The sequence below is a fragment of the Mus caroli genome, unplaced genomic scaffold (genome assembly GCF_978045245.1).
Source record: "Mus caroli unplaced genomic scaffold, Mus_caroli_1 scaffold_18, whole genome shotgun sequence".
Lineage (NCBI taxonomy): Eukaryota > Metazoa > Chordata > Mammalia > Rodentia > Muridae > Mus > Mus caroli.
The window spans coordinates 82,066,429-82,093,220 of record NW_028227273.1 but is presented as its reverse complement, the minus strand read 5'-3'; the positions used below and the strand labels follow the sequence as shown (position 1 = coordinate 82,093,220).

At 47.2% G+C, this 26,792-nt stretch overlaps 1 protein-coding gene and 1 long non-coding RNA gene across 3 annotated transcripts in view; one reads left to right on the top strand and one right to left on the bottom strand.

Annotated features, from left to right (window-relative positions):
• The window catches only part of LOC115029730 (uncharacterized), a 12,082-nt gene extending 8,172 nt beyond the window's left edge, over positions 1 to 3,910 (top strand). Inside the window, exon 4 of the long non-coding RNA XR_003835284.1 lies at positions 3,564 to 3,910. This is a non-coding gene — a long non-coding RNA (uncharacterized LOC115029730). The remainder of the gene's footprint in view (positions 1 to 3,563) is intronic.
• Ccr6 (C-C motif chemokine receptor 6) lies at positions 3,790 to 26,792 on the bottom strand. 2 transcript variants are annotated; one of them, XM_085832745.1, is made up of 2 exons: positions 26,683 to 26,792; positions 3,790 to 4,892 (listed from the first exon to the last, which is right to left on the bottom strand). In XM_085832745.1, the coding sequence occupies exon 2, from the start codon at positions 4,888 to 4,890 to the stop codon at positions 3,790 to 3,792; it is 1,101 nt and encodes a 366-aa protein (XP_085688871.1). In that variant the 5' UTR covers positions 4,891 to 4,892; positions 26,683 to 26,792. The 2 variants fall into 2 exon arrangements, with proteins under 2 accessions (XP_085688871.1, XP_021005425.1); XM_021149766.2 differs by lacking the exon at positions 26,683 to 26,792 and adding an exon at positions 17,679 to 17,799.

The following is a 26,792-nucleotide window of genomic DNA, read 5'->3' as shown; positions in this document are numbered from 1 at the left end:
AGTTACAGCAGAAGACAGCAGTGTTTTGGAGATGCCAGTACCATGAGATGACCACCAAGAACAGCAGCAGCAGCGGAGTACAGGCAGCTGGAGCCTAAAAGACAACGTGTGTGCTAGCTACAAAGGGCAAGGCTGGAGAAGTGACCCGAGCCCTTGGAGGAGCCCAGATCGTGAGTTGGATCCCAGACATTGGACAGTTGGAGTTTGATTTTGCTTTTCATTGTGACTGTGCTCTGATGCTTTTCCCTCTTGAAGGAAGTATTTTAGTGGAACCCACAGTGAAGAGACTTATAACTATAAAGACTTTGGATTTTAAGAGAGATTGAAATTTTAAGAATTTGCAAAGACTGTGGGACTTTTAAAGTTATTTAAAAGGGGATGAATAAGAAACTGGCGGTTGAGGCTTAATAGTGATGTGTTTGTGTGTCAAGTTGACAAGGGGTCAATTGTACTGGCTAGTTTTGTATGTCAACTTGACATAGGCTGGAGTTATTACAAAGAAAGGAGCTTCAGTTGGGGAAATGCCTCCATGAGATCCAGCTGTAAGGCATTTTCTCAATTAGTGAACAAGGGGGAAAGGCCCCTTGTGGGTGGGACCATCCCTGGGCTGGTAGTCTTGGGTTCTATAAGAGAGCAGGCTGAGCAAGCCAGGGGAGACAAGCCAGTAAAGAACATCCCTCCATGACCTCTGCATCAGCTCCTGCTTCCTGACCTGCTTGAGTTCCAGTCCTGACTTCCTTGGTGATGAACAGCAATGTGGAAGTGTAAGCTGAATAAACCCTTTCCTTCCCAACTGCTTCTTGGTCATGATGTTTGTGCAGGAATAGAAAACCTGACTAAGACACTTGGGCATTGCCTTGAGCACTGCCTAGAGCATTGTTCTATCATTGCTTACAAGTTGCTGGAACTACGGGCAAGTGCCAGTATCTTCCGCATCTGTCCTTCCTTTTCTTTCTTTCTTTCTTTCTTTCTTTCTTTCTTTCTTTCTTTCTTTCTTTCTTTCTTTCTTTCTCTCTTTCCTCTTAGATCATGGGTTTCTGGCCATGAAAGGGGGTCAGGTGATAAGAGGATAAAGGTGCTGAGTCAGCTGTTGGAGGGGCAGGACCAGGCGTGGTTTGTGCTCTGCTTCCTCCTCTGCCCCAAGGCCAGCAGCTCCCTGCGGGCTGGCCCCCTCCCTCTCCCTCTCCCTCTGGATGCTAGAATCTCAGCAAGGCAGTCTGTCCTTCTCTGCCATCGCCAACACTTAGACTTGAAACAAATAAACAAACAAACCAACCCGGGTTGCATGCAGTGGGCAGCTGGCAGAGGAATCCATGTTCGAGAGGCCAGCGGAGGATTTAAGGACCTCTGCTCATTTACAGAATGGTGGATTCTGTCACCTAAGATTGATCCACTTTCTTTTCTAGTTATCTAACGAGAAACAGAATAATTAATACCTAAAACCAAAATGATTTCAAAGTCATTTTAGCCTTGGAACAAAGCGTTTTCCATTGAGAAAATACTAACAACGCTCTAGGGACTCCATGTGTGCCTGTTAATTTTAACTGTAGTCCCAACAGAGCCTAGGATCACCGGGGCAGAGCTTTAATGAGGAGTTATCTAGATGGGGGTGACCTGAGGGTGTGTGTAGGTGGGGTACCTTGTTAGTTAGGTGTGAAGACCTGTCATGAATGTGGGTGGTAGCATTTCATGAACTGGCCAAATTGTATAAAAAACTAAGAAAGCTGTGAGCGGCAGGGCTGTGTGCATGTCTCTTCCTCTGCTCCCGGCTGAGGCTGTTTCTCCTTCACTGACTTCAGCACCACAATAATGGGTGGGACCTAAAATCGCAAACTGAGACAGGCCTCTTCTTCCCAAAGCTGCTGCTTGTCCCTCTGGGAGTTTTATTACATCAACAGAAATTAAACCAGGACTCCATGAAAACGGGGTGCACAGTCTGTTCCCCTCTTCCTTCCTTCCTTCCTTCCTTCCTTTCTCTTTTTCTTAATGGTTCTTAAAGCGAGGCAAATAAAAAGACTCAGAATTATTAAGGCTTGTACATAAGTTTATATTTTAATGTGGGAAAAGATTGGAATAAGCTAAAGAGTTATGTTTCAAATGTCGGGCTGGGGGGATGGTTCTGGCAGCAAAGCACTTGGCTTGCAGCACAAAGACCAGCTCAACAGCTAGAATCTATGTAACAACAACAAAAACAAAAGACAAAGAAAACCCCTTGGTGGTGGTGCATGCTTTTAATCCCAGTGCTAGCCAAGGCTCCCCCCCCCCGCCCCCCCCGCCCCCCCTCCCCGCCAGTCTTGCTGCTCATTCAGCTCTGAAGCACTGAGAGACCCCCCCCACAACCCCCCCCCCAAATAAAAAACCCACAGCCTGAGGAATATACTGGAAGCTATCCTCTGGCCTCAAAACTTGAGCAAACAGACACACACACACACACACACACACACGAATGCACGCACTCACTATAGATGACAACAAATGCATTGCAACAGTTCACTAACCATTCAGCTTCCAAACCATGTATCAGAATAGAACATGTCAGTCTCTTGACATTCACACCAGCAACTCTTGTAATGAGATTTGTGTCTCCCCATCTCCAGACACATTTGCCATCTGCTTCCGCAGCCCTTTAAGAACTAGAGTTCTATGAGCTTCTAACGAGGCAGAAGAGACTCACTGAAACCTGTTTTTATATCTAACTATGGCTTTGGATAGAGCTACCTTAAGACCAGTCTGAGAGCCAGGCATAATGGCACAGGCCTGTAATCTTAACTATTTGTAGAGTTGAGGCTCTGGGATTGCCAAGTTCAAGGCCTGCCTGAACACCTTAGTGGGTCCCTCTCTCTAAATGAAAGATACAGAAAGGCTCTGGAGTATAGCACAGTGGTAGCACAATTGCCAAACATTATGTGAAACCCTGGGTTCAACGTCTAATTTAAATGGACAAAAAAAGTCCACTTGGTCTCAGAGGCCAGCGTGCTGGCCACTGTTGAGAGGCTAACTCGAAGCTCTCGGTGACCAGGATCTTCATCTCCGTTTCAGAACTGGAAGGAAAACACTTTCAGCTACAGACAAGCCAAGTTTACCATGCGAGGAATGAATGCTAAACTGTGCTGCTAAACCCAGAGCCCAGCCTGGAACAGTATCCCAGCTTGCTTCCTTAGGCTCCACCCACTCGAGAGGGGAAAGGGGAACCACAGAAAACTCCTTCCATTTGTGGAAGCAAGCTCACATGCCAGTAGCAAACCCAGGCACCCGACTTCCTACTTGGTTCCTGCCTCTCTCTACCCAGGTTGATGTTCCAGTTTATGGATGCTCTTGCCTTCCTCCTCCACAGCCTCCTTCTTGCTGAGAAGATAAAAGGGAGCTGGGTATGGGATCTTTGACTTGCCATCTGCTTCACATGAGTTACAGGAGGGCTTTTGTTGCTTTCTCAAGCTACATCCTTGTTTTGTGCTGTGGGTGTTAGGGGTCACTAGGTCTGTGACCCCTTCATGAACGTTTCTGAATATGTTTATGTTCATAAGCACTTCGCAGTAATCTGGCATTCCCATCTTATTTTGTAGAACCAACCTGGGAGGAGCTACAATGTTTCTTGTCAACCACACCTGGAAGAACTTGGCTGATAGTGCCACCTCCCGGCTGGTTCTGATATTGCAGGAAGTCTTTCCTGAATTTCCATAGTTACTGTACATATTTGGGCATGGCTTTTTTTTTTTTTTTCTTTCCTTTTCATATGTAATAGCAAGTTTCACCAAGGCTTTTGGGGCAATGTTGCTTTGTGCTCTCGTGTTACATGGTAAAGGACGATGCATTATCATTTTCGACGGTCTCACTGGTCTGCCTGGAGATGTAGCTTTCCGAGTAAACCCGGGCACAGAGGAAGCCAGGCATCTTATTCTTCCTTCTCATACACCACACATCCTTCATGATCTTCATGAAGTAGTTTCTGAATTTCTGTCCAATAAACGCATACAACACGGGGTTGAGGCAGCAATGCAGGAAAGCCAGGACCTCGGCCACGTTCCTGGTGTAGGCGAGGACTTTCTCGGTGCTGCAGCTCCGGCCCACTTTGCCTGTGTTGACCGCAGTCACGAGGAGGACCATGTTGTGAGGGATCTGACAAGCCAGGAACACGAGAACCACAGCGATCACGACTCGGATGGCTCTGTGCCTCTTGGAGTTCTGGGCCTGCACCAAGGTCTTAATAATGAACAGATAGCAGAACACCATAAACAGCAAAGGGGTGAAGAACCCGAAGAACAGCTCCAGTCCCATACCCAGCAACTTCCACGTGATGGGCTCTGAGACAGACCTGTACCGTGGCTCACAGACATCACGATCCTGCAGCTCGTATTTCTTGTTGAAGATAAATGTAGGACTCGAGATGATGATGGAGATGAACCACACTGCCACACAGATGACCTTACTGTGCGTCAGTGTTCTGGAGCGTACCCGGAAAGATTTGGTTGCCTGGACGATGGCAATGTACCGGTCCATGCTGATACAGGCCAGGAGCAGCATCCCACAGTTAAAGTTGACCGCATATGTGCCTTTCATCAGTTTACACAGCGCGTCGCTGAAAACCCAAGTGTTGGTGGCATGAGTAACTGCCCAGAATGGTAGGGTGAGGACAAAGAGTATGTCTGTGATGGCCATGTTCAACAGGTAGACGTCAGTCATGGACCTGGCTTTCTTGTAGAAGGCAAAGGTCATCACCACCATAATATTGCCCAGGAGGCCAAAGACACATATTAAGGAGTAGGCAATTGGCACAAATACCTTGGTGAAGTTTCTGACCTCTTCTAGGGAGCATGGCCCGTGGTCTGGAGGAATGGAGTACTCTGTGTTGCCATAATCATCCGTTCCGAAGTAGGGCTCTGTGGAATTCATTCCTGGATGATAAGAAAGCAGAAATCGTGACAGTGTGTTTTCAAGCAACCACACCTAGCCATGCCAGAGTCCCTGCCAAGATAAAGTAGATTCTCACCCCAGGCAGGAGTGGTTCTCTATGTGGATGGGAGAGCCAGATCTGGTGTAGAAAGGGAAGTGGGCAGTTCAACCACACGCTCACTAGTGCAGATGTTGGGAGAGCAGAGGTGAAGCTGGGGGAAAGAAAAAGGCAAAGTGTGCCCCAGTCATGCTGTGTTCTGGAACATTCTACCCCATCAGAACACACTGCAATGCATGGTGCTCAGTGTGAAAATACCCACTTCACCAACTTTCCTGGTCACTTCTGAGCCTGAGAGCAAACACTGTGGGCTCTGTCTCAGTGACTCAGTCTGGCTTCGGTGGCTCGGAAATGGCCATAAGGAACATGTAAATGAACTGGTTAGCATTGACAGTTAATTGCCAGTTTGTAATCTTTGGCCTAAGAAAAGTCATATCAAGAAAAAAATGATCTGCATAAGTCTTCACCCAAAATTCCAGTTAATTGTATATGAGAAAATCTCACAGAACAAAAAACTATCTGCGCTAGCTAACTAGATGTGGATAGAAGCTCATGATTCAAAGCCTGGAGAGATGCCTCAGAGGCTAACAACACCCGCTGCGCTTCTGGAGGACCCGGGTTTGATTCCCAGAAACCACACAGTACCATGTCAGGGGACTCATAGTGCTAACTCCAGTTCCAGGGGAGGCAATGCCCTGGTCTGGCCTTTGAAGGCACCTGCATGCGTGTGGTATAAGCTTACTAGGATGAACATCCTGAATAGACACAGGCCTCGAGCATGAAGCCATAATGATTCTGCCCTAGCAAGACAATATAGAAACTGAAAGCTAGAAGCAAAGTGTGGTGAGGCATGCATGTAACCGTAGCACTCAGGAGACTGAGGCAGGAGGATAGTGAGTTCAAAACCAGTTGGGATATATAGTGAGACTGTCTTGAGAAATAGCAAAAGATAAATTAAGATCCTGAAGGAAAAGAAGACAGCAGGAGGGAGGGAGGGAGGGAAAGAGAGAGAGAGAAAGAGGAGGGAGAGAGGGAGAGAGGGAAGGAGAAAAGGAAGAAAGGAAGAGAGGAGGGAGAGAGGGAGGGAGGAAGGGAGGAAGGGAGGAAGGGAGGAAGGGAGGAAGGGAGGAAGGGAGGAAGGGAGGAAGGGAGGGGAGGTGGGCAGGAGGCAGGGAGAGCAGGGGGTGGAAAAAGGGAAGGCAGAAGGGAGCAAGGGAGAAGAACGCAGGAGGAAGAAGAAGATAGAGGGAGGAAGGGAGGGAGGGAGGGCAGGAGGGCAGGAGGGAGGGAGGCTAGAAAAAAGGGCAAGAGGAGGAAAGAGGGCAGTAGGGAGAGGGAGGGAGAACAGGGAGAGAGGAGGAAGGATGGAGAGATTAAAAAGAACCACAACACATTTGTAAATAAGATTTATATGCTGAAAAATCTTAATAGCTGAGAGAAGAGTATTCAGGAGAGAGGTGTCTAGCATTGGACAGACGCATTTCTCCACAAATGTTTATGTAAGCACACCACAAACGAAGTCAAAGCCCTCCTGGGGGTTTTTACATAGAGCAGCTGGCTAACTGGTTCTCATTCTACAACGAATTCAAGGGAGGAAACAAAGTTGGAGGATTCACACAGCCTCCTTGTGAAACTCAGGACGCCTCAGTGTCAGGTCAGGGGATGCTGACAAAGGAGAAGGCAGGAGCCAGCATCCATGGGACCAACACAAAGCCCAGAAATGAGCTATATATAAATAGCTGAGTTTTGAACAAAGTGCCAAGGTAAGTCCATGGTGGAAAAACTGTCTTGAAATAATGGTACTGATTCAGCTGGATATTATGTGAAAAAGCTGTGTCTTATCCCCCCACCACCACCACAAGAAAAATGAACTCAAACTGGTTGTAGCTCTAAATGCAAGATCAGAGACAGACACCATCTAAAGGAAAACATAAGACAACCTTTGTAACCCAAGGAACAGAAGAATTTTCTTACAGAAATTGTGAAAGACAGGGTCTGGAGAGATGGCTCAGTGGTTAAGAGCACTGGTTACTCTTCCAGAGGACCCCAGTTCAATTCCCAGCATCCCCACTACAGCATACAACTGTCTGTAACCCCAGTTCCAAGGGATCTGACACCCTCACTCAGACATACATGCAAGCAAAACATCAATGCACATAAAATATGATTTTAAAAAGTGGGGAGAGCATATATTGTAAAGTAATAATAATAACTTGTACTTAATCTGCTGTTTGCAAAATACTTAGAAATGAAAAAAATATTTGAATTGGAAAATAACATTTGCAAGCTAATATCTGGTCACATCCAGACCTTACGAAGAATTCCAACTAGTCCACACCTGAAAGACACTCGAGAAAATATGGGATGGTCAATATGCACACAAGATGTTGACCACTGTCCATTGTTGGCTAAGTCACAACCCCCCTGACATACCACATACCTGACATATGTGTGAATGGATGCCCACAAAGATGATCAGGGAAGGCCAGGGTATCTGCAAAGACCTGGGACAGCTGCAGATGTACTGGCTGGGAGTGGGGGAACAGGAGGTCACACGAGCATGTAGGCCAAAGAGTGTGTGCCTCATGTAACACTGGCTGTGCACTGGCTGTGTGAACCAGTAACTGGCTGCTAGCATTCACCCAGGCAAGAGGCAAAAACTCTAACTAACTTGAACTTTTAGAGATGGTTCTTCTAAAATAGCTCTAAACTGGGAAGAACGTAAATGTCCAGGGGGATCTGGAGTGACTCGTGTTCCCACACAGCAGAATCGTTGATGCGTGGCTACATGTATGTCAAAACCTGTGAATGGTTGGCTTCAATAACTGTGTGTGATTATGCCCAGTAATGCTACCTTGAAAACTGTCAAATGTTCTTTTACACAAATGTCCTTCCACTGACAGGTAGTGATAGAGAAGATCAAAGGACGGCTACAGAAAGTGCATGAGCCAGGAGGACTGAGGTGGCCCTGAGGGTGGGATTGGTATAGATTTGGGGAGGGGAAGAGGCTACAGGTGGAGGGACGCACAGTAGGAGGTGTGACAGTTCAGGGTAGTGCAGAGATGATCATGGGGTGCCGTTGGGGACCATTGTGTATCCTTTAGTGAGACCAAAGCAGGGGAGTGGTCAGGATGGCTCCTTAGCTGGAGGGGGTTGGGCTGAGATGGGACATGGTGATTTCCCCCCATGTACATTGTGTTGGTGGGGAAAACGGTTGGAATTAAAGACTACAAGGGTCAGCCAACCGCACTGTATACCAATGCCCAGTTAGATTCTCCACGTAAGACAAATATTTATCTGCACTATGATGAATCACAGTTTTTGAATTCAAGTATAACCACTTGAATGGAAGCTTTAAAAAGTCTCCTGAAGCCGGGTGGTGGTGGCACATTCCTTAAATCCCAGCACTTGGGAGGCAGAGGCAGGCGGATTTCTGAGTTCGAGGTCAGCCTGGTCTACAAAGTGAGTTCCAGGACAGCCAAGGCTGTACAGAGAAACCCTGTCTCAAAAAACAAAAAACAAAAAACAAAACAAAACAAAAGTCTCCTGAGGCTAGGCACTGACCTAGAGTAAAGGTGGTGAGCCTGGCAGTCAGGAAGGTACCAGGCAAACACGACCCCCTTAAACAATGTAGTTCAGGTCTGTACAGCTTCTGAAAGCCCCTGCTGAAGGAATGGCCAGCGATGGCCATGCAGTTCCTCATGATTGGAAGGATCTGGGTATGTGGTTGGTTCTCAGGCCAGGCCCAAGGGCATCAGTAGCAGAGGCAATCATATGGATGCATATTATGTTCAAGAGAGGGTGTCTTAACTGACTCTTACTGATTAGAATGGCGAACCAAGTCCAAAAGACCCAGGATTTGTAAGTTGCCCCTGTCTCTGCACAACACTATGATGTGCTAGGCCAGCACCCCGGAACTCTGCAGAATGCTGATCTCAGCACGGTGAGATTGGCAATCAGAGCTCTCGGAGAGAAGGTCGCTGTCATGCTTACTTGAATGGCAGACATTCACAGTACCTGGAAATGAATCAGCCTGTCAAGCCACTACTGTTACCACAAGAATGGCGCATGTTGTTGCTAGGAAATCGCACTGGTTGCAGATTGGTATCTGGGCCACCACAGGAGGTAGAGAGTCCTGATCATAATCCACCCAATCTGAGCAGTACTGTGTTCCCTGGAGATGCAGCCTGTCTGTTTTCTGTTAGGAGAATTTGTGTTTGATGATAAAGATGTTGGTGAATTCTTAACTCAATGTTTCTTTCTGTCCTTTAAAAAGTTGAGAGTGCCAGGCAGTAGTGGTGCATGCCTTTAATCCCAGCACTTGAGAGTCAGAGGCAGGTGGATTTCTGAGTTCAAGGCCAGCCTGGTATACAGAGTGAGTTTCAGGACAGCCAGGGCTGCACACACTGTCTCAAAAACCAAAAATAAATAAATAAATAAAATAAATGGAAAAGTTGAGAGCAAAATAGACTGTCAAGATAGCAAGAAGAGAGAGGCTGGAGGTCCAGAGCCTTTCTGTGAACCTATAAGCAACCGTAGCCAAGCTGCCTACAGCAAGATACCTTTCTGGGTTGTTTCTCAGGTTTCACACAAGTCCACTCACGAGGTCTTACCACATGCAAACTACACATAACATACATTGTGATATGGGTGTCTTTGGTGTTTAAATGTTCCTAGGTCAGCAGTTCTCAAACAAGTATGTATAGAAATAGTCTAAAGAACAGATTGATATTAAAGGAATCTATGAAAAACTGCCCCATGTTATCTTTTGGAGAGAAACCTTGGGGGTTCAGTGAGGGCACCGTTAGAAGTCACGGCACCTTGCCTGCTGCCAGCCACCTTGAGTAAAGTGTCACTGTCCACCACACTCTGACTGCCTCTTGTTGGCCTTTTCCCCCTTCGGGGCCAGTGTGGCCAGCATGGCCTTACAGTGTGTATCAGGAAAATATGAAAGTGCTTAGCACCCAAAGATTCTTCCTCATCACCAAGTGTGTCTTGGTGAAGTTCATTATATCTTCAAAACATGGACATTTCTCAGCTCCCGTCTTCTTCCTGTCTGCTCTTTAAAATCATCCCACAGACACTCATAGGAGATCGTTCTCAGGCTGCCTACTCTGTGAGATGTCAGGGAAGGCTCAACTGCTGTCAAAAGCTTCAAAACTCAAGGCTTAGGAGGTGGCTTCACCATGAAAGCATGAGGATCCCCAGGTCCCCTGTGAGTGCCAGGGAGGTATGGACGCTTACTTATAGCTTCGGCCTCCAGGGGGAGAGATTGGATTCCCCGGAGCAACTGGCTAGTGAGACTAACCATGCTCCAGGTTCAAGAGACTCTGCCTTAAAGAGTAAGATGGAATAGCGGCTGAAGAAGATTCATGGCATCAGGCTTGGGCCTGAACACACATGTGCCCACACATATGAACATACATGTGTACATGTTCCACACGATACATGTGAAAAAAATAAGATAAAAGCTCTACAATTTATCTGTAGGTACAGAAAAGGTGAGTGTCACCTCTGAGGTACGGAGTCAGCACTCACTCAAGAATATCATGAAGGAGTCTGAGGCACCAGACACAGACTTGGTGTGTTATCATATGTTGGCTGACATGTAGCCATCAGTCTGGTCCTAAGCCTTGGGTAGTCATGGTCACAAGACACCAGATGAAGGGAAGTGTGACAGACTTTGCAAATCTATGACTAAATCTGAAATTTGAAAACGATCAGGAGAAGGAAGCATAGCTGGTGTGCTGGCACAGAGGGATGGGCATTGGGGTGGGTCACTGCTCTGTGGGTGTGGTGATAATCTGTGTGGAGCCTGTTCCCAGGCACACTGGGGCAGACCTTGACTGACGTGGTACCCATCCAAGTCTTCAGCTGAGAGCTTCTCTCATCGGTCACATCAAGGGTAAGAATGAAGAGAGGTGGCAACTTCGTTGTGTCTGAAAACATCAAGAATCTAAAAAGCTAATACGGTGGATGACCAAAATCAATGTACAACTAATATGGACAGAAGCAAACAGTGCCTCGGATCTAAAATGTACAATTCAGCTGTGGAGGAAACAGAAGACTGTGTGGCTGAGCCACCTCTCCTGCCCCCTGCAGCTGTGTTTGAAAAGTCAACAGCTCTGAAAAGCCCAAGTTTTGCAAGAGCAGAATATTAGCATTTATTTGATAGGAAGCCCAGCCAGCCTGCTGAGCCCATCCCAGCAGGCACAGCTGACTAACCCATCGCACCATCTATGTCCTGGTGAGGTCTGTTCTGCTGCTGTGTATTTTAATGCTAAACTCTGGAGTAGGCCTACAAGTGAATTTTTGTTGTGTAAGCTTCGTGCCTTAATGTAAAACTATTGGTTAAATAAAAAATGGCTATAGTCAATTAGCGGAGGGATTAGAGGTAGGCGTTTTTTTGAGTTATCTGGTTGTGTGGGGCAGAAAGGAGGAGAAGGGGAAGGAGAAGGAGAGAGAATGAGCTGGAGAGAAGAGAACTATGAGCACGTAGCCAGGAGAAACAGCAAATATTTGGGGTACACCACTAGGGAGATAGCCAGGCCAGAAGTTAGAAAAGTAAATTAGGGACTACCACCCAGTAATTGTCAAAGTCAAGTAAAATAACCATATCTCATTCGTTTTTAAGCTAGTCAGGCATGTGCTTACATTGGATGTATTACAGTGTCTCCTTGCACTTCAGACTTAACACCCAGCTGCGCAGAGCCAGTGTTCTTGACATACCAGCAATGCTGTGCTCACAGATCGGAAGAGTCTACACCTTAGCCTCCGGAACCTGTGAGCATGTCAGGTTAAATGCCAAAGGGACTTTGCAGACATGACTAAGCCTAAGTGAGTATGCACACGGGACAGATGGAACTGAGGGAACTTGGGCCTCAAGACTCTCGTCTCACCTGAGACAGAAGAGAGGGAAGCCTGGGATTCGAAGCATCTCTGTGCTTATGGTGAAGGCAGAAATAAAGCCACAAGCCAAGCGGGCTTCCTGGGGAGGCCGGTAGGGGCCCTCCCTCTCCCACAACTGTTGTGAAAGGAACTGAGCCCTGCCCAACAACAGGATGGGTCAGAGGCACAGATTCTCCATTAGGAGCCCAGAAGAGAACATGCCCACCTGCCCCACAACAGTGGTTGGTATCAGATCCCTGGCTGCAGAACCGAAAAGACACTCAGCCATGTGAACGGCCAACTCAGTGGCAATGATAGGAGACTCCTAGCTCAGCAAAATGAATGCTTCTTTAACTTTTAGGCAGAAACCACTAAAACCACCAGGCTCAGAACGAGGTTGGTGCCAGATCTGCACCTGGCTCTGGCCAGATTTACACGGTGATTAGGGGTTGTGGGAGGAGCCTGGGGATCCTTGCTGATTGAACAAGCATGATAAAGTGTTCTTTAGCTTCCGAAGTGGAAGGTCAGCTAGAAAGGACATCTGTCATCGTTTGAGAGATCGTGACTGGAATGAGGGGCTTCTACTCCACCCAAAAGCAGGACTCTGCCCGGGATTAGAGACAACATGAGTGACAGGAACAATTTCAGGCAGTTTAACAATAGCAACACAGGCACCTTGAGATATGGTGACACCCCCACCCCCGCCCCCAGTTTGAGTGAATAAGTTGAACACAGGATGGGCTGGACCTCTTGGACCAGGAGCTTGAGAGAACGGACACTGCAGGTGATGAGCATGAAGTATAGCTAAAGGTCCTGTGAGACCCAGGAGTCCTATCTATAGATGCTTACTGGCAGAGTACCCCATGAGCCTGGACTTCTTATTGCATATGTGTCTGGGGTTTATGGGTGATCTGAGCAAGGGTTCTTGGAGACGGGAGGTAGTTCCAGGGGCATCTCCTATCTGGTGAGGACTGGGGATAACACAGGGTACTTTTCATTACTCTGAAACCATGTTCATTCCTAGTCAGCTGTGTGGGGTGAGGGTAAGAGGGGGGTGGCCCTGCTCTGGGAAAGGACTGCTTCCTTTGCTAAGTGCCCACTCGTGCCTGTGGGTTACTGGAAAGCCTGCTGTCAGGTGAGGCCCGTGGGTCCTCGGGATGCATGTTTCCTCCCTGTCAAGCTACAAAGCCTTAGTTTTCTAGGCATCTCCAGCAGAGATTCACATGAGAAGAACGTGTGCTCAACCCTGTGCATCCCTAGTTGTTCCTGGCTTAACTTCATATGATAACTCCATCCAAGACATATTCAGTGTCACCCCATAACCTCCGATGCCAAAAGAAGAGGTTGGAGGAGGTATCTTAGCAATATTTTAGGATATACATTGAGGGCCACCAAATGGCACATATGGCTAATGCCCAGACACTTAAGCACGCACACTTGGCTGTCTTACTCTCTCTGATTCATAGAAAATCTTCCACCCAGTACCCCCAAGTACCTTTCTTCCCCCTAGCCCCTGTGTATATATTAAGATAACTTTAATAAAATCTCCATATCTGCTTCAGACTAGCTATGCCTGAAGTTCTTTTCTGTGTCAAACCCATAAAACTTGATTTGGCATCTGTCGAGGTCCCTAGAAGATTACAGTCACTCCTCAGGCTGCTGAGGGTGACATCGGGGAGCTGTGTCTCTGTCCCCTTACTACCAACAAATCTCCTTCCTATGGGACCTTTTGAGCCAGTGTTCTCTGGAGGAGTCTTTGGAAAATGCTGACCTCAAAAAGGCAGGCACAGGGGCTCCCCAGAGCCTGTTCCTGGGCCATGCTGTGCTGGACTGCAGTGGCTAACCATCTCTGCACAAGCCACAGGGACCGCCCTCCTCTCTTTGGCATGCAGACCCCTGTTACATCCAAGTGAACCTGTTTCTCAGAACTGGAAAGATCAATTTCGACTCAAGCTGTGTTGACTAGCTTCTTCTTTTTTTTTCCTTAATTTTTTTTATTATTTAAATGCATTTTATACATCAAACATATTAATAATATTGAGTATTTTGAGAATCAAATAATACATATAAATTTTTTTCAACTTTTATATTCATATCCTTTCATACCCTAATGGTATCATTAATGAATATTTAACACTATCCACAACTGAGAATCCTATATCTAATGTTGAATATAAATGTTTCAAAACATAGAAAATATTCTTTGGGAGTTAAGCATGAATAAAGGAGTATATAATATAAAAGTGAATCATTAGGAAATATATTCAAAAGTCCTTATATGATACCACCTGATATAGTGAGAGAAGATTTAAAATGCATTATATATCTGTGTACACTGTCTAACAATCAGTTTACTTAAAAAGATTATCAGTGTTTCTAGGAGAAATTATTTTATCAGTAAGTATGTTTTAAAATTTTCAAAATAAAAATAAACTCTTTGAAGTTAAACATTAAAAAGTGCTAATTTCAAGCACAGTGAGAAAAATTATCAATAATATCTCCATGATGTTTGTAGAACATGATTTTAATATTTTCAACTAATATTCAACAAACAAAATAATTATTTTATTATTTGGATACTGTCTCTATGCCCTCTGGTTAGTCTGGCTAAGGATTTATCTATCTTGTTGATTTTCTCAAAGAACCAGCTCCTGGTTTTGTTGATTCTTTATATAGTTTTTTTGTTTCTATTTTGTTGATTTCAGCCCTGAGTTGATTATTTCCTGCCTTCTACTCCTCTTGAGTGAATTTGCTTCTTTTTGTTCTAGAACTTTCAGGTGTGCTGTGAAGCTACTAGTGTATGCTCTCTTTTATTTCTTTTTGAAGGCACTTAGAACTATGAGTTTTCCTCTTACCACTGCTGTTGTTGTATCCCATAAGTTTTGGTATGATGTGTCATCATTTTCATTAAATTCTAAAAAGCCTTTAATCTTCCTTGACCAAGTTATCATTGAGTAGAGCATTGTTCAGCTTCCATGTATATGTGTGCTTTCTGTTGTTTTTGTTGATATGTAAGCCCAGCCATAGCCTTAACCAGATTCTTATGGATTGACTCTAGAATCAGAAACCAGCTCTTGGGGACAGCACAGATTCGCATGGCTTTTCAGCTCCTTCAGAGGCACCTTCTCCTCTCTCTGTCTCTCTCTGTCTCTCTTTCTCTCTCTCTCTCTCTGTTCACCTTCTCTCATCTCTGCTCTCTCTTTCCCCTCCCTCTTTCTTCTCTCTGCCTTCTCTCTCTCATCCCAGTACCCAAATGATTAAGTTAGCTCATGGCTTTCACATTTAAGGTTTGAAACCACATAGGCCCACCTCTTCCACACTCCAATGAAAGGAGCAGTATCAGGGTGCCAAAGTGGAGTTCATGCTTACGGTCTGGACCAACCCTGCTTCTGCTTCCAGGTTCTAACACTTCAGAGGCAACTCTCTTAATCTCATAGAAAAATTTCCCCTCGCTACTCAAGGGGAAATTCAATACTAGTAATACTTTCTGCACAGTCTAAAACTAATCTCTAATGTGCTGTAATATGGTTCCCTAGAGTCGTTTTCATTATGGATTCTGTGCCAAGAAACTGTTTCTAAAGGTGCCATGCATCCCACTCTCAGGGCAATTAGAGCCTCAGATGGTACCAGAGAATGGATGTGGCTGGGAGAATGGTTATGGCTGGCTTTGAGATGGGACAGAGACCATCTGGCAGCCCAGAAAGAGGAGGAAGAAGAGGGAAGGATAGAAAGAGGGGTATGGAGGGAGTATGTTTATGCATGTGCCCAGATCTATATGTGTGCACATGTCTGTTTACGTGTATATGTGCATATATGTAGATGCATTGATGTTCACATGTATAGGTATGTAGGCATGGATACTTGTGTATGCATGCACAAATCTACATGCATGTGTCTACAGACCTGTATGTGTTGTCTATACATGAGCATTTCTAATGGTGTGTATGGATAGGTGCATGTGTGTGCATATGTGTACATAAGCACGTATATGCATGTATGTTATATACTGCCCTAGGTATGTATAAATGAGTACCTATGCAGAAGTGTGCAGAGGAGTATACATAGCCAAGGTGTGTGTGTGTGTGTGTGTGTGTGTGCATGTGTGTTCAGCTGAGTGCAGGCTGTAATTCAAGTTCCAGGCATATGTGGGGTGTGGAGATCAGTGTTTTCCATCTGTTGCTGCTGCAACCTTACAGACTTCCTTCAGACAGGCAGCATGGTAGTGTCCCAGCAGATAGGTTACAGCCCATCTGAGACTATTAACTGTTTAACCCCCACCCCCACCCCCACCCCCGTCACCCTGTCACCCACCACCTGGGTCACTTTGCCATTCAGTTCCTACAAGACCTTCCTTCCATCATAAGCTTTCTTACCACAACGCTGGGTGTTTGGTGTGTGTGTTAAAGTTCACTGGAATCACAGGCATGCTGGCTTCTCTGCTCTGCTCTGTCCACCTCAGTGCGGCTGAAACTCTCCACTACTTGCTTCCGCTTTCTAGCTGGTCGGGAGGAACCCAGAAGGTATTTTCCAGTGATTTGCTGTCTTGTCTGGCAACCTACTTTTATACTGTATATTTGTTTGCCTTGTCTTTTGAAGCAACGTTTAACACAGGGTGGAGTTGGACCCACAATCCTTTGCCTTTATCTCCTGAATTCTGGGAGAACAGGTTGGTGCTAGATGCACAGCTAATATTTCCTTTATGAAATGCTGGTCTCCACAATGTCCATGCACAGCTGTGCGCTTCGTAAAGCTCCTACCGCCTCTGTGTCCTAGGGCTTGGTTTCAAATCTCTCTGTGTATTGAGTTAAACAAAGAATTGTATTTGTAGGGCTCTAGAGAGATTTCATTACTAAGAGCAAGCACTGCTCTTGCAGAGGAGTAGAGCTCCATTCCCAGCACAGCTTGGGCAGATCCTGACGACCTGCAGTTCCAGCTCCTGTGGGACCCCAGGCCTTTGGCTTCTATGGACATTACACTAATGCGTTCATGTCCATGCCCGCATATACACAGAACAAAAACTAAATAACAGGTCTTAAGGAAAACATTACATTGCTAGGACAATATGCAGCTAGGGTAGGGCCATCCTCTAACATCCCTGAGGTCTGTGCTTTGCTCCCTGCAGGACAAAAACAATAAGCTGGGCCTGGTGGGCCTTTGCTGTGATCCCAGGTCCTTGGGAGGGTGAGGCAGGAGAATAGCCTGGGCCACAATGTGGATTTGAGATAAGGCTATACACCCTAGTGAGACCCTGTCTCAAAGTAAAGTAAATATACATCTAGGAATATAGCTCACTGGCAGAGTACATATCTGGCATGCACAGTACCCTAGATTCCATTCCTAGCAACACACACACACACACACACACACACACACACACACACACCCTTCCTCTACAGACTGATGTCTCTCAGATACTTCCTAAAGAAATCAGCATCTCCAAAGCTCTGATGTGAGGCAGTGAGAATAAACTTCACAGCAAGCCATACAGAAAGAGCCAGTTTCTGGAGAACATGCTCCTCTCTTAAAACTACGTGACATGCCGGGCGTGGTGGCGCACGCCTTTAATCCCAGCACTCGGGAGGCAGAGGCAGGCAGATTTCTGAGTTCGAGGCCAGTCTGGTCTACAGAGTGAGTTCCAGGACAGCCAGGGCTACACAGAGAAACCCTGTCTCGAAAAACAAAAAACAAAACAAAACAAAACCACGTGACATAACCATAGGGACCTACTATGTGGAAGCTTGGTGTGCCCACGTCCCATAGGAAAGTGTCCTTACCATAGGTGAGAATGTCCGAGAAGCTAAGACATGTCTGCAAAAAACATTGGGAAAGGATGCATGCTCACCCCAGAAAATGCTGAGCTCCAAAGTAGACTGGCCAGGTACTCCTGCCTCAGTGGTTGTCCAGGCTCCAGTCCTAAGAATGTGAGGACTATTCTGTTGACAGACGCAACCAGCCGTGCTCATTGAGAGACGGGTAGTGAGATGGTAGAATTGCCAGAAAAAAGTCACCAACTCACCACTTCCTATTTAAAAGCAACGCCTATCTGCCTGGATGCAAATGGTTAACCATGTACAGCCTGTAAGTTGAAAAGGAATTATTAAATACCATCACCATCATTATCACCACCACCATCATCACCATCACCTGACTTGGAGTCAAACCAGTGCAAAAAAAGAGGAGAGAAGAATTTGGTTTTGTGGTTTCTCAAGGAAGAGAACCTTTGTGCTGTTTTCTACATGAGGTATTGGGTGGGTCCATAGCAAAGTCTCCTGGGACTGAGGATGCTGGAGATGCCTGGAGGCAGTGTCAGCATTTGCAGGGTTCAGAGAGGCTGAAGGTAGGTTTTAGAGCCTGTCTTGTGCCCTGCTGTGCCCCAGCAGTCCTACAGCCACAAGCAAGATGCTGCCCCAAACTGCAGCCAGCTCCCATAGTAGTGGTCCCTACCTCAAGCACTGGAGAGAATGAGAGGGGTTTGCACAGGACAGAGATGGAGAAACAGTCTTTAGTGATGCTAGCTTCCATTTCCATGCAGTGAGATTGAAAATAAGGATCCAGTAAATGCCTGGTGAGAGTTCCCATGACTGCCCTGTCCTTAGCCAGATCCCGAGAAGTAAGAGGTGAGGATCCACTTAGGAAACTCACTTTCAGATGTAAGTGTTTGCTGTGTAGCTAGCTCCTCTGAATTAAGACACTCCCTCCTGGATTTAAAAAGTAAACAGAGTTTACAGTCAAGGAGACTCCTGAAATTTACAAGATCCATAAGGGCCCTCTCCAAGGTTATGTGCACAGTGACAATGGCTGAAGGGAGGAGACTCCAGGCTGGGAGCTACAAGGCCATCAGTGCCACAGGGGAGGTCCCAGGATACAGCCACCTTTGAGTCACATAGCCCTCCTTTTAAAAAGCTTATTTTGTGTGTGTGAGTGCTCTCCTTGTCTACATGTCTATGTACCGCATGTGCATCTGGTGTTCTTAGAGGTTAGAAGAGGGCATCCGAAGACCCCCCTGCAAGTCAAGGTATGGACGGATGTGAATTGCCATGTGGGCACCGGGGACCAAAACCCAGGGGTCCTCTGCAAGAACAAGTGCTCTTAACCACTGAGCCATCTCTCCAGCTCCATAGGGTAAAGAGATTTTTTTCTTCATGTCTCCAGTAGTTTAAATACGAGAGAAGCATAGACTCACAGAACTGTGAAGTTGTTCACACCTCGGTGGCCAGGAAGCAAGTCCCAGGAAATGCTAAACACAGCACAGGGGAGACACAGCGGTCAGTTTCAGCGAGCAGGGCTGACTGACCCCCCACTCTCACTTCCTAGAGGTGCTGACCATGTGGCCTCGCAACCCAGGGCCCGACTGGCTCAGTCTGGATACACTTCACTTTACACCTTTCTGCACCACAGAACCCTGAACTCAGCTTGTCCCCGACCTTGAATGCGAGAGGAAAACTAGAACCTGCCCTGCTCAGTTTCTCCAAGGAACTGGCTGTCACAATGGGCATCTTTGTCCACCGAGTCCTGCTCATTACCTACACTGACAAGCCTTCCCATTGAAGACTTCTTGGCTCTGCTTGCCTGCCCTTGGCTCTCCATGGGAGGTGAGAGGTCTGCAGATCTTGTGACCACAGCTGTCCCTGTTCTCTGCCAGAGCCAGGGAGTAGTATTCCAAGTGGCCTGAGCCTATTGCCTGTGGGAAGCATGTGCTGTACCCGTATCCTTTCAGCTAGAACTATCACACATCCCTCCCTCCCTCCTGGCCTCATTCTTCCCTCTGCTCCAGCATCTCTGGGGCATCTGCTCCCTTCTGGAGTAGAAGCTGATAGGAGTGCTCCCTAGGGAATTCACTGGTGGCACAAGGAAGAAGCCAGGCTCCTAGGATACTTTGGGGATATGTGTGCCTGGTCTGTCTCCCCCCCCCCCCAAGTCCTCCAGACTCTTTTCATGACCTCATTTGTCATGAAGACGAGACAGGATCTCACTATGTAACCCTGACTGTCCTGGAATTCCTTGTGGAGAGCAGAAATCTGCCTGCCTCTGCCTCCTGAGGGCTAGGATCAAAGGTGTGCACCCTACACCTGGTTGAACTTTTTTTAAAACTGCACCCAGCTAGAAAGTAAATCTCTTATAGAAAAACCCCCAAAAAAAGACTTACCTGAAAGAAATAAAAACCAATAAAACAGATGTAACTTTGTTAAGGACCAAACAGAAATCCTGCATTTTGGGCTAACGTAATGTGGGACAACTACTATGAAGCCACATCTTTCTCTGAAAACGGGGACTTTTCTGACCTCCCTTCTCCACCCAAGAGGGTAAAGTGAACCACAGAACACTGCTCCCCACCCCGACAGCTCCTACTTCCCCTACCCTTACCCAGCTTTCCAGGGCTCTTGGTCCATACCAGATGGCTTCCGTTCAAATGGCCACTGTTCCCTGGCCTCTGTAGATGATACGGAGCCATGGTCTCTCAAGTGGTGCCTTGTGTATTCTCTAGCTCAGTAGTTCTTCCACATCTCAAGGAAAAATCCACACTGTACATTACCCTGAGTGCGTTTGTTTTTATCTGGGAATTCCCCATACCAAGCTTCACTCACAAATGTGAAATGTCACAGCCCCTCTGTGGGGCTACTCTATGGTACACTGAAAGTAAGCCCCTCTGTCAGCAGCAGTACACTTTATATTACAACTTTCCAGTCTGAACGTGATGCCGTCAACGTGAAAGTTTCATTTGGAGCAAAGTCCAGAGACAGCTGGGTGGGCTGACAGGTCACTAGGCAGGAGAGGACTTGAGTGTCTTCTAAGGTTTCGGGTGGAAGAAATCAAGGACTGTGGGCCAGCAGAGTCTTGGGCATTCCTGACACACTAGGCTCCCAAAGACATTGGTAGTGTCTTACGTCGGCCTCTGCATGGGCAAAGTAAGCCTGACATCTTACTTGACACAGCTTTGAAGTTATGACTGAGTCCCATGAGGGGCTACAGGAAGAGAGGGAAGAGAGAGAGAGAGAGAGAGAGAGAGAGAGAGAGAGAGAGAGAGAGAGAGAAAGTATAAGGTCCAGAGAGGTGTCATGAGGTCAAAGGCAAATCAAAGCAAGGGAGAGAAACCAAAGTGCTATTCAGAAGTTCAGGCTTCTTAAAACCCAGTGCGGGAGACTGGGGAAGGCAGGAGGAAAGTGACCAAAGGGACATCTGTGAACTGGAGTTTCTCAGGCAAAGCAACTGTGTGTCTAACAGCCCAGGCCCAGCAGCCTGAGAATCACCTCTCAGTCTGAGTGTGCAGGAGGAGGCTCTACTTCAGGGAGGGAATGAACGCCAAAGATGCCTACAGCAGCGAAGACTCCAACAGGAGAGTGACTTAGCCGGCAGTGAACACAAAAGATTTGCACAGCACAGTCACTCTTCAGGGTCATGCTGCAACACCACCTCTCATGCTTTGCAAGGCCTCTCGCTTTTCATAAGGTCTCCTAATCCCCCTTCTGGCTTCAGTCACAGCTGCAGAGGATGGGGATGTAGACACTGTCCAGAAAATAAAGACACAGAGAGACACCGGGAACAGAGATGCAGAGCTTATGAGACCATGGGGGACTGGGGCACACAGACTGTAGAGGAGACTGCAGGGGACAAAGGCAAAGAGACCATGGGGAGGGCAATGCAGAGATAGTGGGGGAGGGTGATGCAGAGACAGTGGGGGGAGGAGCTGAAGAGACCTTGGAGAATGAACACATAGAGTCCACGGGGACAGCTAAAGAACTTACTATCTTACCCTGATGGCCATCTCTCATCCAATAGGACTCAACTGTTAACCAGTAAGAATGGCTCAGCTCTACCTGACCACCTGCCCCCTCAGGCTCTCTTTCTGGAAGCTGGCCTCAGAGTGGCTAACACCCTCTGGTTCTCCTGGGATTCCCTGGGCTCTGTAAAGTTCAGTAGTAACACCTAGCTGAAAAGGGGGTCCCTGAGGCCTCACAGAGATGTTGGTGCTGAGGGCTGGGATTCAGGCACTCTGCTCCTCTACAGGTGAGGATACACTCAGGGGAGGAGTGAGGGATACCAGGAAGTCAGACTCCATACAAGGTGACCACAGGTGAGTGCAACTGTCCTGTATGTGAAGAATGATCCAGTTCCCCCATTGCACCATGGGAAAGCATGGGCCAGTGCCTTCAGATGGGAAAGGGCATATCACCTGACACCCAGAAGTGGAGGGTACCCTTTCTCTTGCTAACTGCCATCCACTCAATAGCTGCAGAGGAAGGCCCTGTGGACTGTGTTCTGAGGGAAGGTAAATAGACCTGAAAATTAAAGTGCTGGAGGCCAGCTGTGGGGGAGGGGCTGGGCTGTGGGGGAGGGGATGGGCTGTGGTACCAGTGTAGGCAGGAAGTTTGGCATCCTTTCTTCTGAATACCTTTGACAGCTTCCCTTCTGTGGGGCTGTTCTGAAAACCAAGAGAAACACCTTGCTTGTGGCTGATGTCCTGCTTCTGGTGGGTCCTATCTGGTCACTGTTTCCCAAGTATGATTTCCATCAAACCAACCTTTATTGAATAGGACATTTTGATTTGATCATGTAGCCTTTGAAAACATTGAGGTCCTGAAATGAAACTACACTGGCTGTAGGGTCAAGCATACAGCTTGATTCTCATTGAAGCATATAAATAAATGTCAAAACTGATAAGCCACACCCAGAAGGACAGCTGCCAGGCCAGGCATAAGCGCAGAGGACTACGCTGATAGTGTCTAGGCACTTAAGAGCAGCTTGGTGTCTTACACCTTTACTTCCTGGGTGTCCCTGGATGAGACTTGTCAGTCACACAGTGAGCTGGCATCAGAATGGTGAAATGCCTAAGTTTGTAGTCACCGACACTCACTGCTAGAAACAGTACTAGACCACCCGTGCTCACCACATAGGAAAGTTAGCAGAGCAAACGGCCTGGGACCCCACTGATTTACTGCAGGGCCCACTGGCCCGGATGTAGGGCCTTCAACTCCATTCTTCTTGCCGGAAAGGGCCACACTGACTTACAGAGATGGGTCTCCTCCACTTCAGTATCCCAAGGCAAAAATGTGACAGCAGCTGCCCTGGCAGCTCCCAAACATCACAGACCTTGTGGGCTGAGAATTTTCCACCAGTGAGGGCTAGCTACCTGGATGTGCCCCCAGGATGCATTTCTATGGTGATGGGATGCATTTCTATGGTGATGGTACCAAAATGTACATGTGGAGCTAGGAGGCCCAGAGAGAGGCAGGAACCACCCGTGCCTGCTCTTCCACCCTTACTCCCTCTAGCCCTGTTGGGCTAGGTGGCAGGCCCCACTTAAGCACAAGGTCGCAGTTATCAAATGCCCTACTAGCTCCTGAAGACAGAGCTCCTGGCCTAGGGCCTCAGAGTCAGGTGTGGGGAGCAGAGCAAACGTGAGGCCTCTTTCTGAGCCCCATGGAAGGAACAAGCTGGAAGGAAATACAGAAGAGGCCACAGGGGTAACCCACACTAAATACTAGGTTCCCTTGACCCCAGCGCTGTGGGAAGCCGTTTTTAGCAGTGCAGCTCTTTGCTGTGGTGAGTCTGCCTGGTCCTGGCTGGCTATTCTGTCCTACCCATGAACGTCTTGGAATGCCACCCCTAGATTTCTCCTTGGTTTTTAAGATATAAACCTCTTCTTTCACCTGCCTTTCTTCTTGGTTTTCCCTCTTGGCTTGTCGCCTGTAGGGTTTTTACGCCTTGTCAAATAGAAACATTTTAACAAGTAAGAGTCCCTGTGTGGCTGGCCAGATTCATTCCTCTGCGGGAAAGTGCTACATTTTGTTTCCTTTGAGACAGGGTCTCTTGTGGCCTAGGCTGATCTCCAGCTGGCTGTGTGAATGAGGGCGCCCTTCTTCAGATGCTTTGGCCTCCACCTCGGCAGCGCTAGGTAGGATTACAGGTGCCTGTTAGCAAATCCAGTTTTGTGCAGTTCTGGGGACAGAACCCAGTGCCTATGCCCAGCCCTTCCTTAGATTGTGAATGCAATCTCTCCCTCTCCCTTCCCTGCCTCCCTGCCTCCCTCCTTCTTTTCATTCTTTCCGTCCTTCCCTTTCTTTCTTGGCTTTTCAAGACAGGGTTTGTGTAGCTCTGTCTGTCCTGGAGCTCGCTCTGCCTCTGCTTCCCCGGTGCTTAGATTAAAGGCATGCACCACCACCCCTGTTGGCCTGAATTCAGTTTCTTACCATCAACTACTGAGCTCTGAAGGACTCACTGGAAGCTTGCTGTATTATATTCAGCAACAGCAGAGATGACTGCTGGGACCTGAAGACTCACTGTCAGTGACAGTTACCCTATCTGAGCATCTTACACACTGACTGTGAAACTCCACGAGGGAAAACCATGCTGGAACATGACACCCAATGCAGTTTCTTCTAGCTTTGTCTTGCCTTCCTTGGCCTTTGTTCATAGTCTCTGCTGAGGACAGGTGAACATCCTCTCTGCAGCAAATGAAGAAGCTTGAAGCCCTCAGGACTGTGAGTCTGACTCTGTGGCCGTGGGAGTGTATGGAGTTGGCGTGCCTGTGTTATCGGTTTCTGTCAGCCTTTGCCAGTAACTCAAGGTCTATCTTGTCTCATTGATTGGCATTCCCACGGACGCTTTGCTTCTAGAAGTTCCAGGCTGAGAAAGCAGACAGCCCTATTTATCAGAACTGTGCCTAAAATAGTCAGTATATATGAAGACACACCTGAGCGTCTCCCCTGGGAGAAGCACCCAGGCTGATGGCAGGGGCCTGCTGTATCTATTTTGGCTAAGGTCTCTTTTTCTGCTCATTTCCTCTTTCTGGAACTGGCTTAGAAGATATTATTAGATAGAAGGTCTCCAGGTAAGCCAGGACTCAAGAAGCCCAAGGCACTTAGTGCAGCAGGGGAAAGCGTGGACGTCTGATGCTGTCCTAGTCAAAGCACAACAGCATCTTTAAATGACACTCATTAACCCAGAGCACCGAGAAACCCGCAAGTTTGTCACTTTCACTTGGACATTGATGTTATCGGAAGAATGTCTTCCGACCAGTCACGCCATCCTGAGTTCTCCTGAGAATTTCGCAGAAGTGCTGGGTGGATTTGTGCATTCTACTTGGTGGGCTCTTGGATCAGCTGCTGCTTTCTCTCTCAGCACAAGGCAGAGGCTCCTTCTCTGTCCTGACCTTGCCCTTCTCCCTCAACCCTTTCCTACTCTCTGGGTCCATGCCCTCTGCTGAGCTTCATCCACTTTAGGGGACCATCCTGTGACTCACCCTGCTCCCAGGACAGCCCTGAGTAACAAGGACACCAGAGTTTGGGTTTGTAGAATCTGTACTTCCTGTCCTTGTTACAGACAGTGCTTCTCCAGAGGGGTCTCTCCAACTGCAAATGTTTCCGTGCCTCTTTGTCAAATGCTGACTGCCTTAAAGGAGGGTTGCCTGTGATGACTTAGGTGTTGTGTTCTAGGCGTGCCTGTGTTAGCGGTTTCTGTCAGCCTTTGCCAGTAACTCAAGGTCTATCTTGCCTCATTGGCTGGCATTCCCACAAACTCTTTGCTTCTAGAAGTTCCAGGCTGAGAAATCAGACAGGCTCATTTATCATAACTGTGGCTAGGCACACCTGAGCATCTCCTCTGAGAGAAGCACCCAGCCTGAAGGCAATATAGCAAGCGCCCAGTAAGTCATTGAGAGCTCAGTAGTCGATGGTTAAAGACTGAATTCAGGCCAGGTGGTAGTGGTGCATGCCTTTAATTCCAGCACTTTGGAGGCAGAGGCAGGGGCAGGGGCAGGGGCAGGGGCAGGGGCAGGGGCAGGGGCAGGGGCAGGGGCAGGGGCAGGGGCAGGGGCAGGGGCAGGGGCAGGGGCAGGGGCAGAGGCAGAGAGCTACATAAAGAAACCCTGTCTTGAAAAGTGAAGAAAGAAAGAAAGAAAGAAAGAAAGAAAGAAAGAAAGAAAGAAAGAAAGAAAGAAAGGAAGGAAGGAAGGAAGAAAGGAAGAAAGGAGAAAGAAAGAAAGAAAGAAAGAAAGAAAGAAAGAAAGAAAGAAAGAAAGAAAGAAAGAAAGGAAGAAAGGAAGAAAGAAAGGAAGAAAGAAAGAAAGAAAGGAAGGAAGAAAGAAAGGAAGGAAGAAAGAAAGGAAGAAAGGAGAAAGAAAGAAAGAAAGAAAGAAAAGAAAAGAAGGAAGGAAGGAAGGAAGGAAGAAAGAAAGAAAGAAAGAAAGGGAGAAAAGAAGAAGGAGAAGGAGGAGGAGAAGAAGAAGAAGAAGAAGAAGAAGAAGAAGAAGAAGAAGAAGGAAGGAGAGGGAGGAAGGGAGGTAGAGGCAAGGTAGAGCTCTTGCATGGTGTACATGGAAGACTAGGTTCAGTTCCCAGCAGCTCAGAAAACCTGGTACAGTGGTACGTGCCAGTAATCTCAGCATTCAGGAGATGGTGGCAGAGGATCAGGGTTATCCTTGGCTAATTGCAAGGTCAAGGCCAGCCTGGGATATATGAGACCTTGTCTAAAAATATAACCAAACAAAAATACATCATATTCTATCTCCTTATGGAGTAGAAAGGGCAGAGACCCTAACACCTGAAAAACCCAGGAGACTCAGACTTCTTTCTTGCAGCACCCAAGGGCATGACTCCTTTCCAACCCTAGACATAGTTGGAGCAACATTTGATGTTCTAAGTCCCATAGAATAAAATACTCACGGCGCTCAAAAGACTACCAAAGTGAGCACCTGGCTTTCATCTAAACGGGATTGAAGGAACCCAAGTCTCTAAGCACCCAGGACTTGGTGATGTGACCACCACAATATTATTCTTCTTGTAAAGCCTGCCATTTACAACAGCAGAAACCTAGTGTTTTCCCAAAGTCCAAGCTGAAACAAAACTTACCAACAATGTTCCAACCCACAAACTGGCAGCTGCAGTTTCTCTCTCAAATTTCAGATTCCTTAGATCTTTGCTTCCTCTCACAGGTGTGGAGACCCTGGCCCTGGTCACAG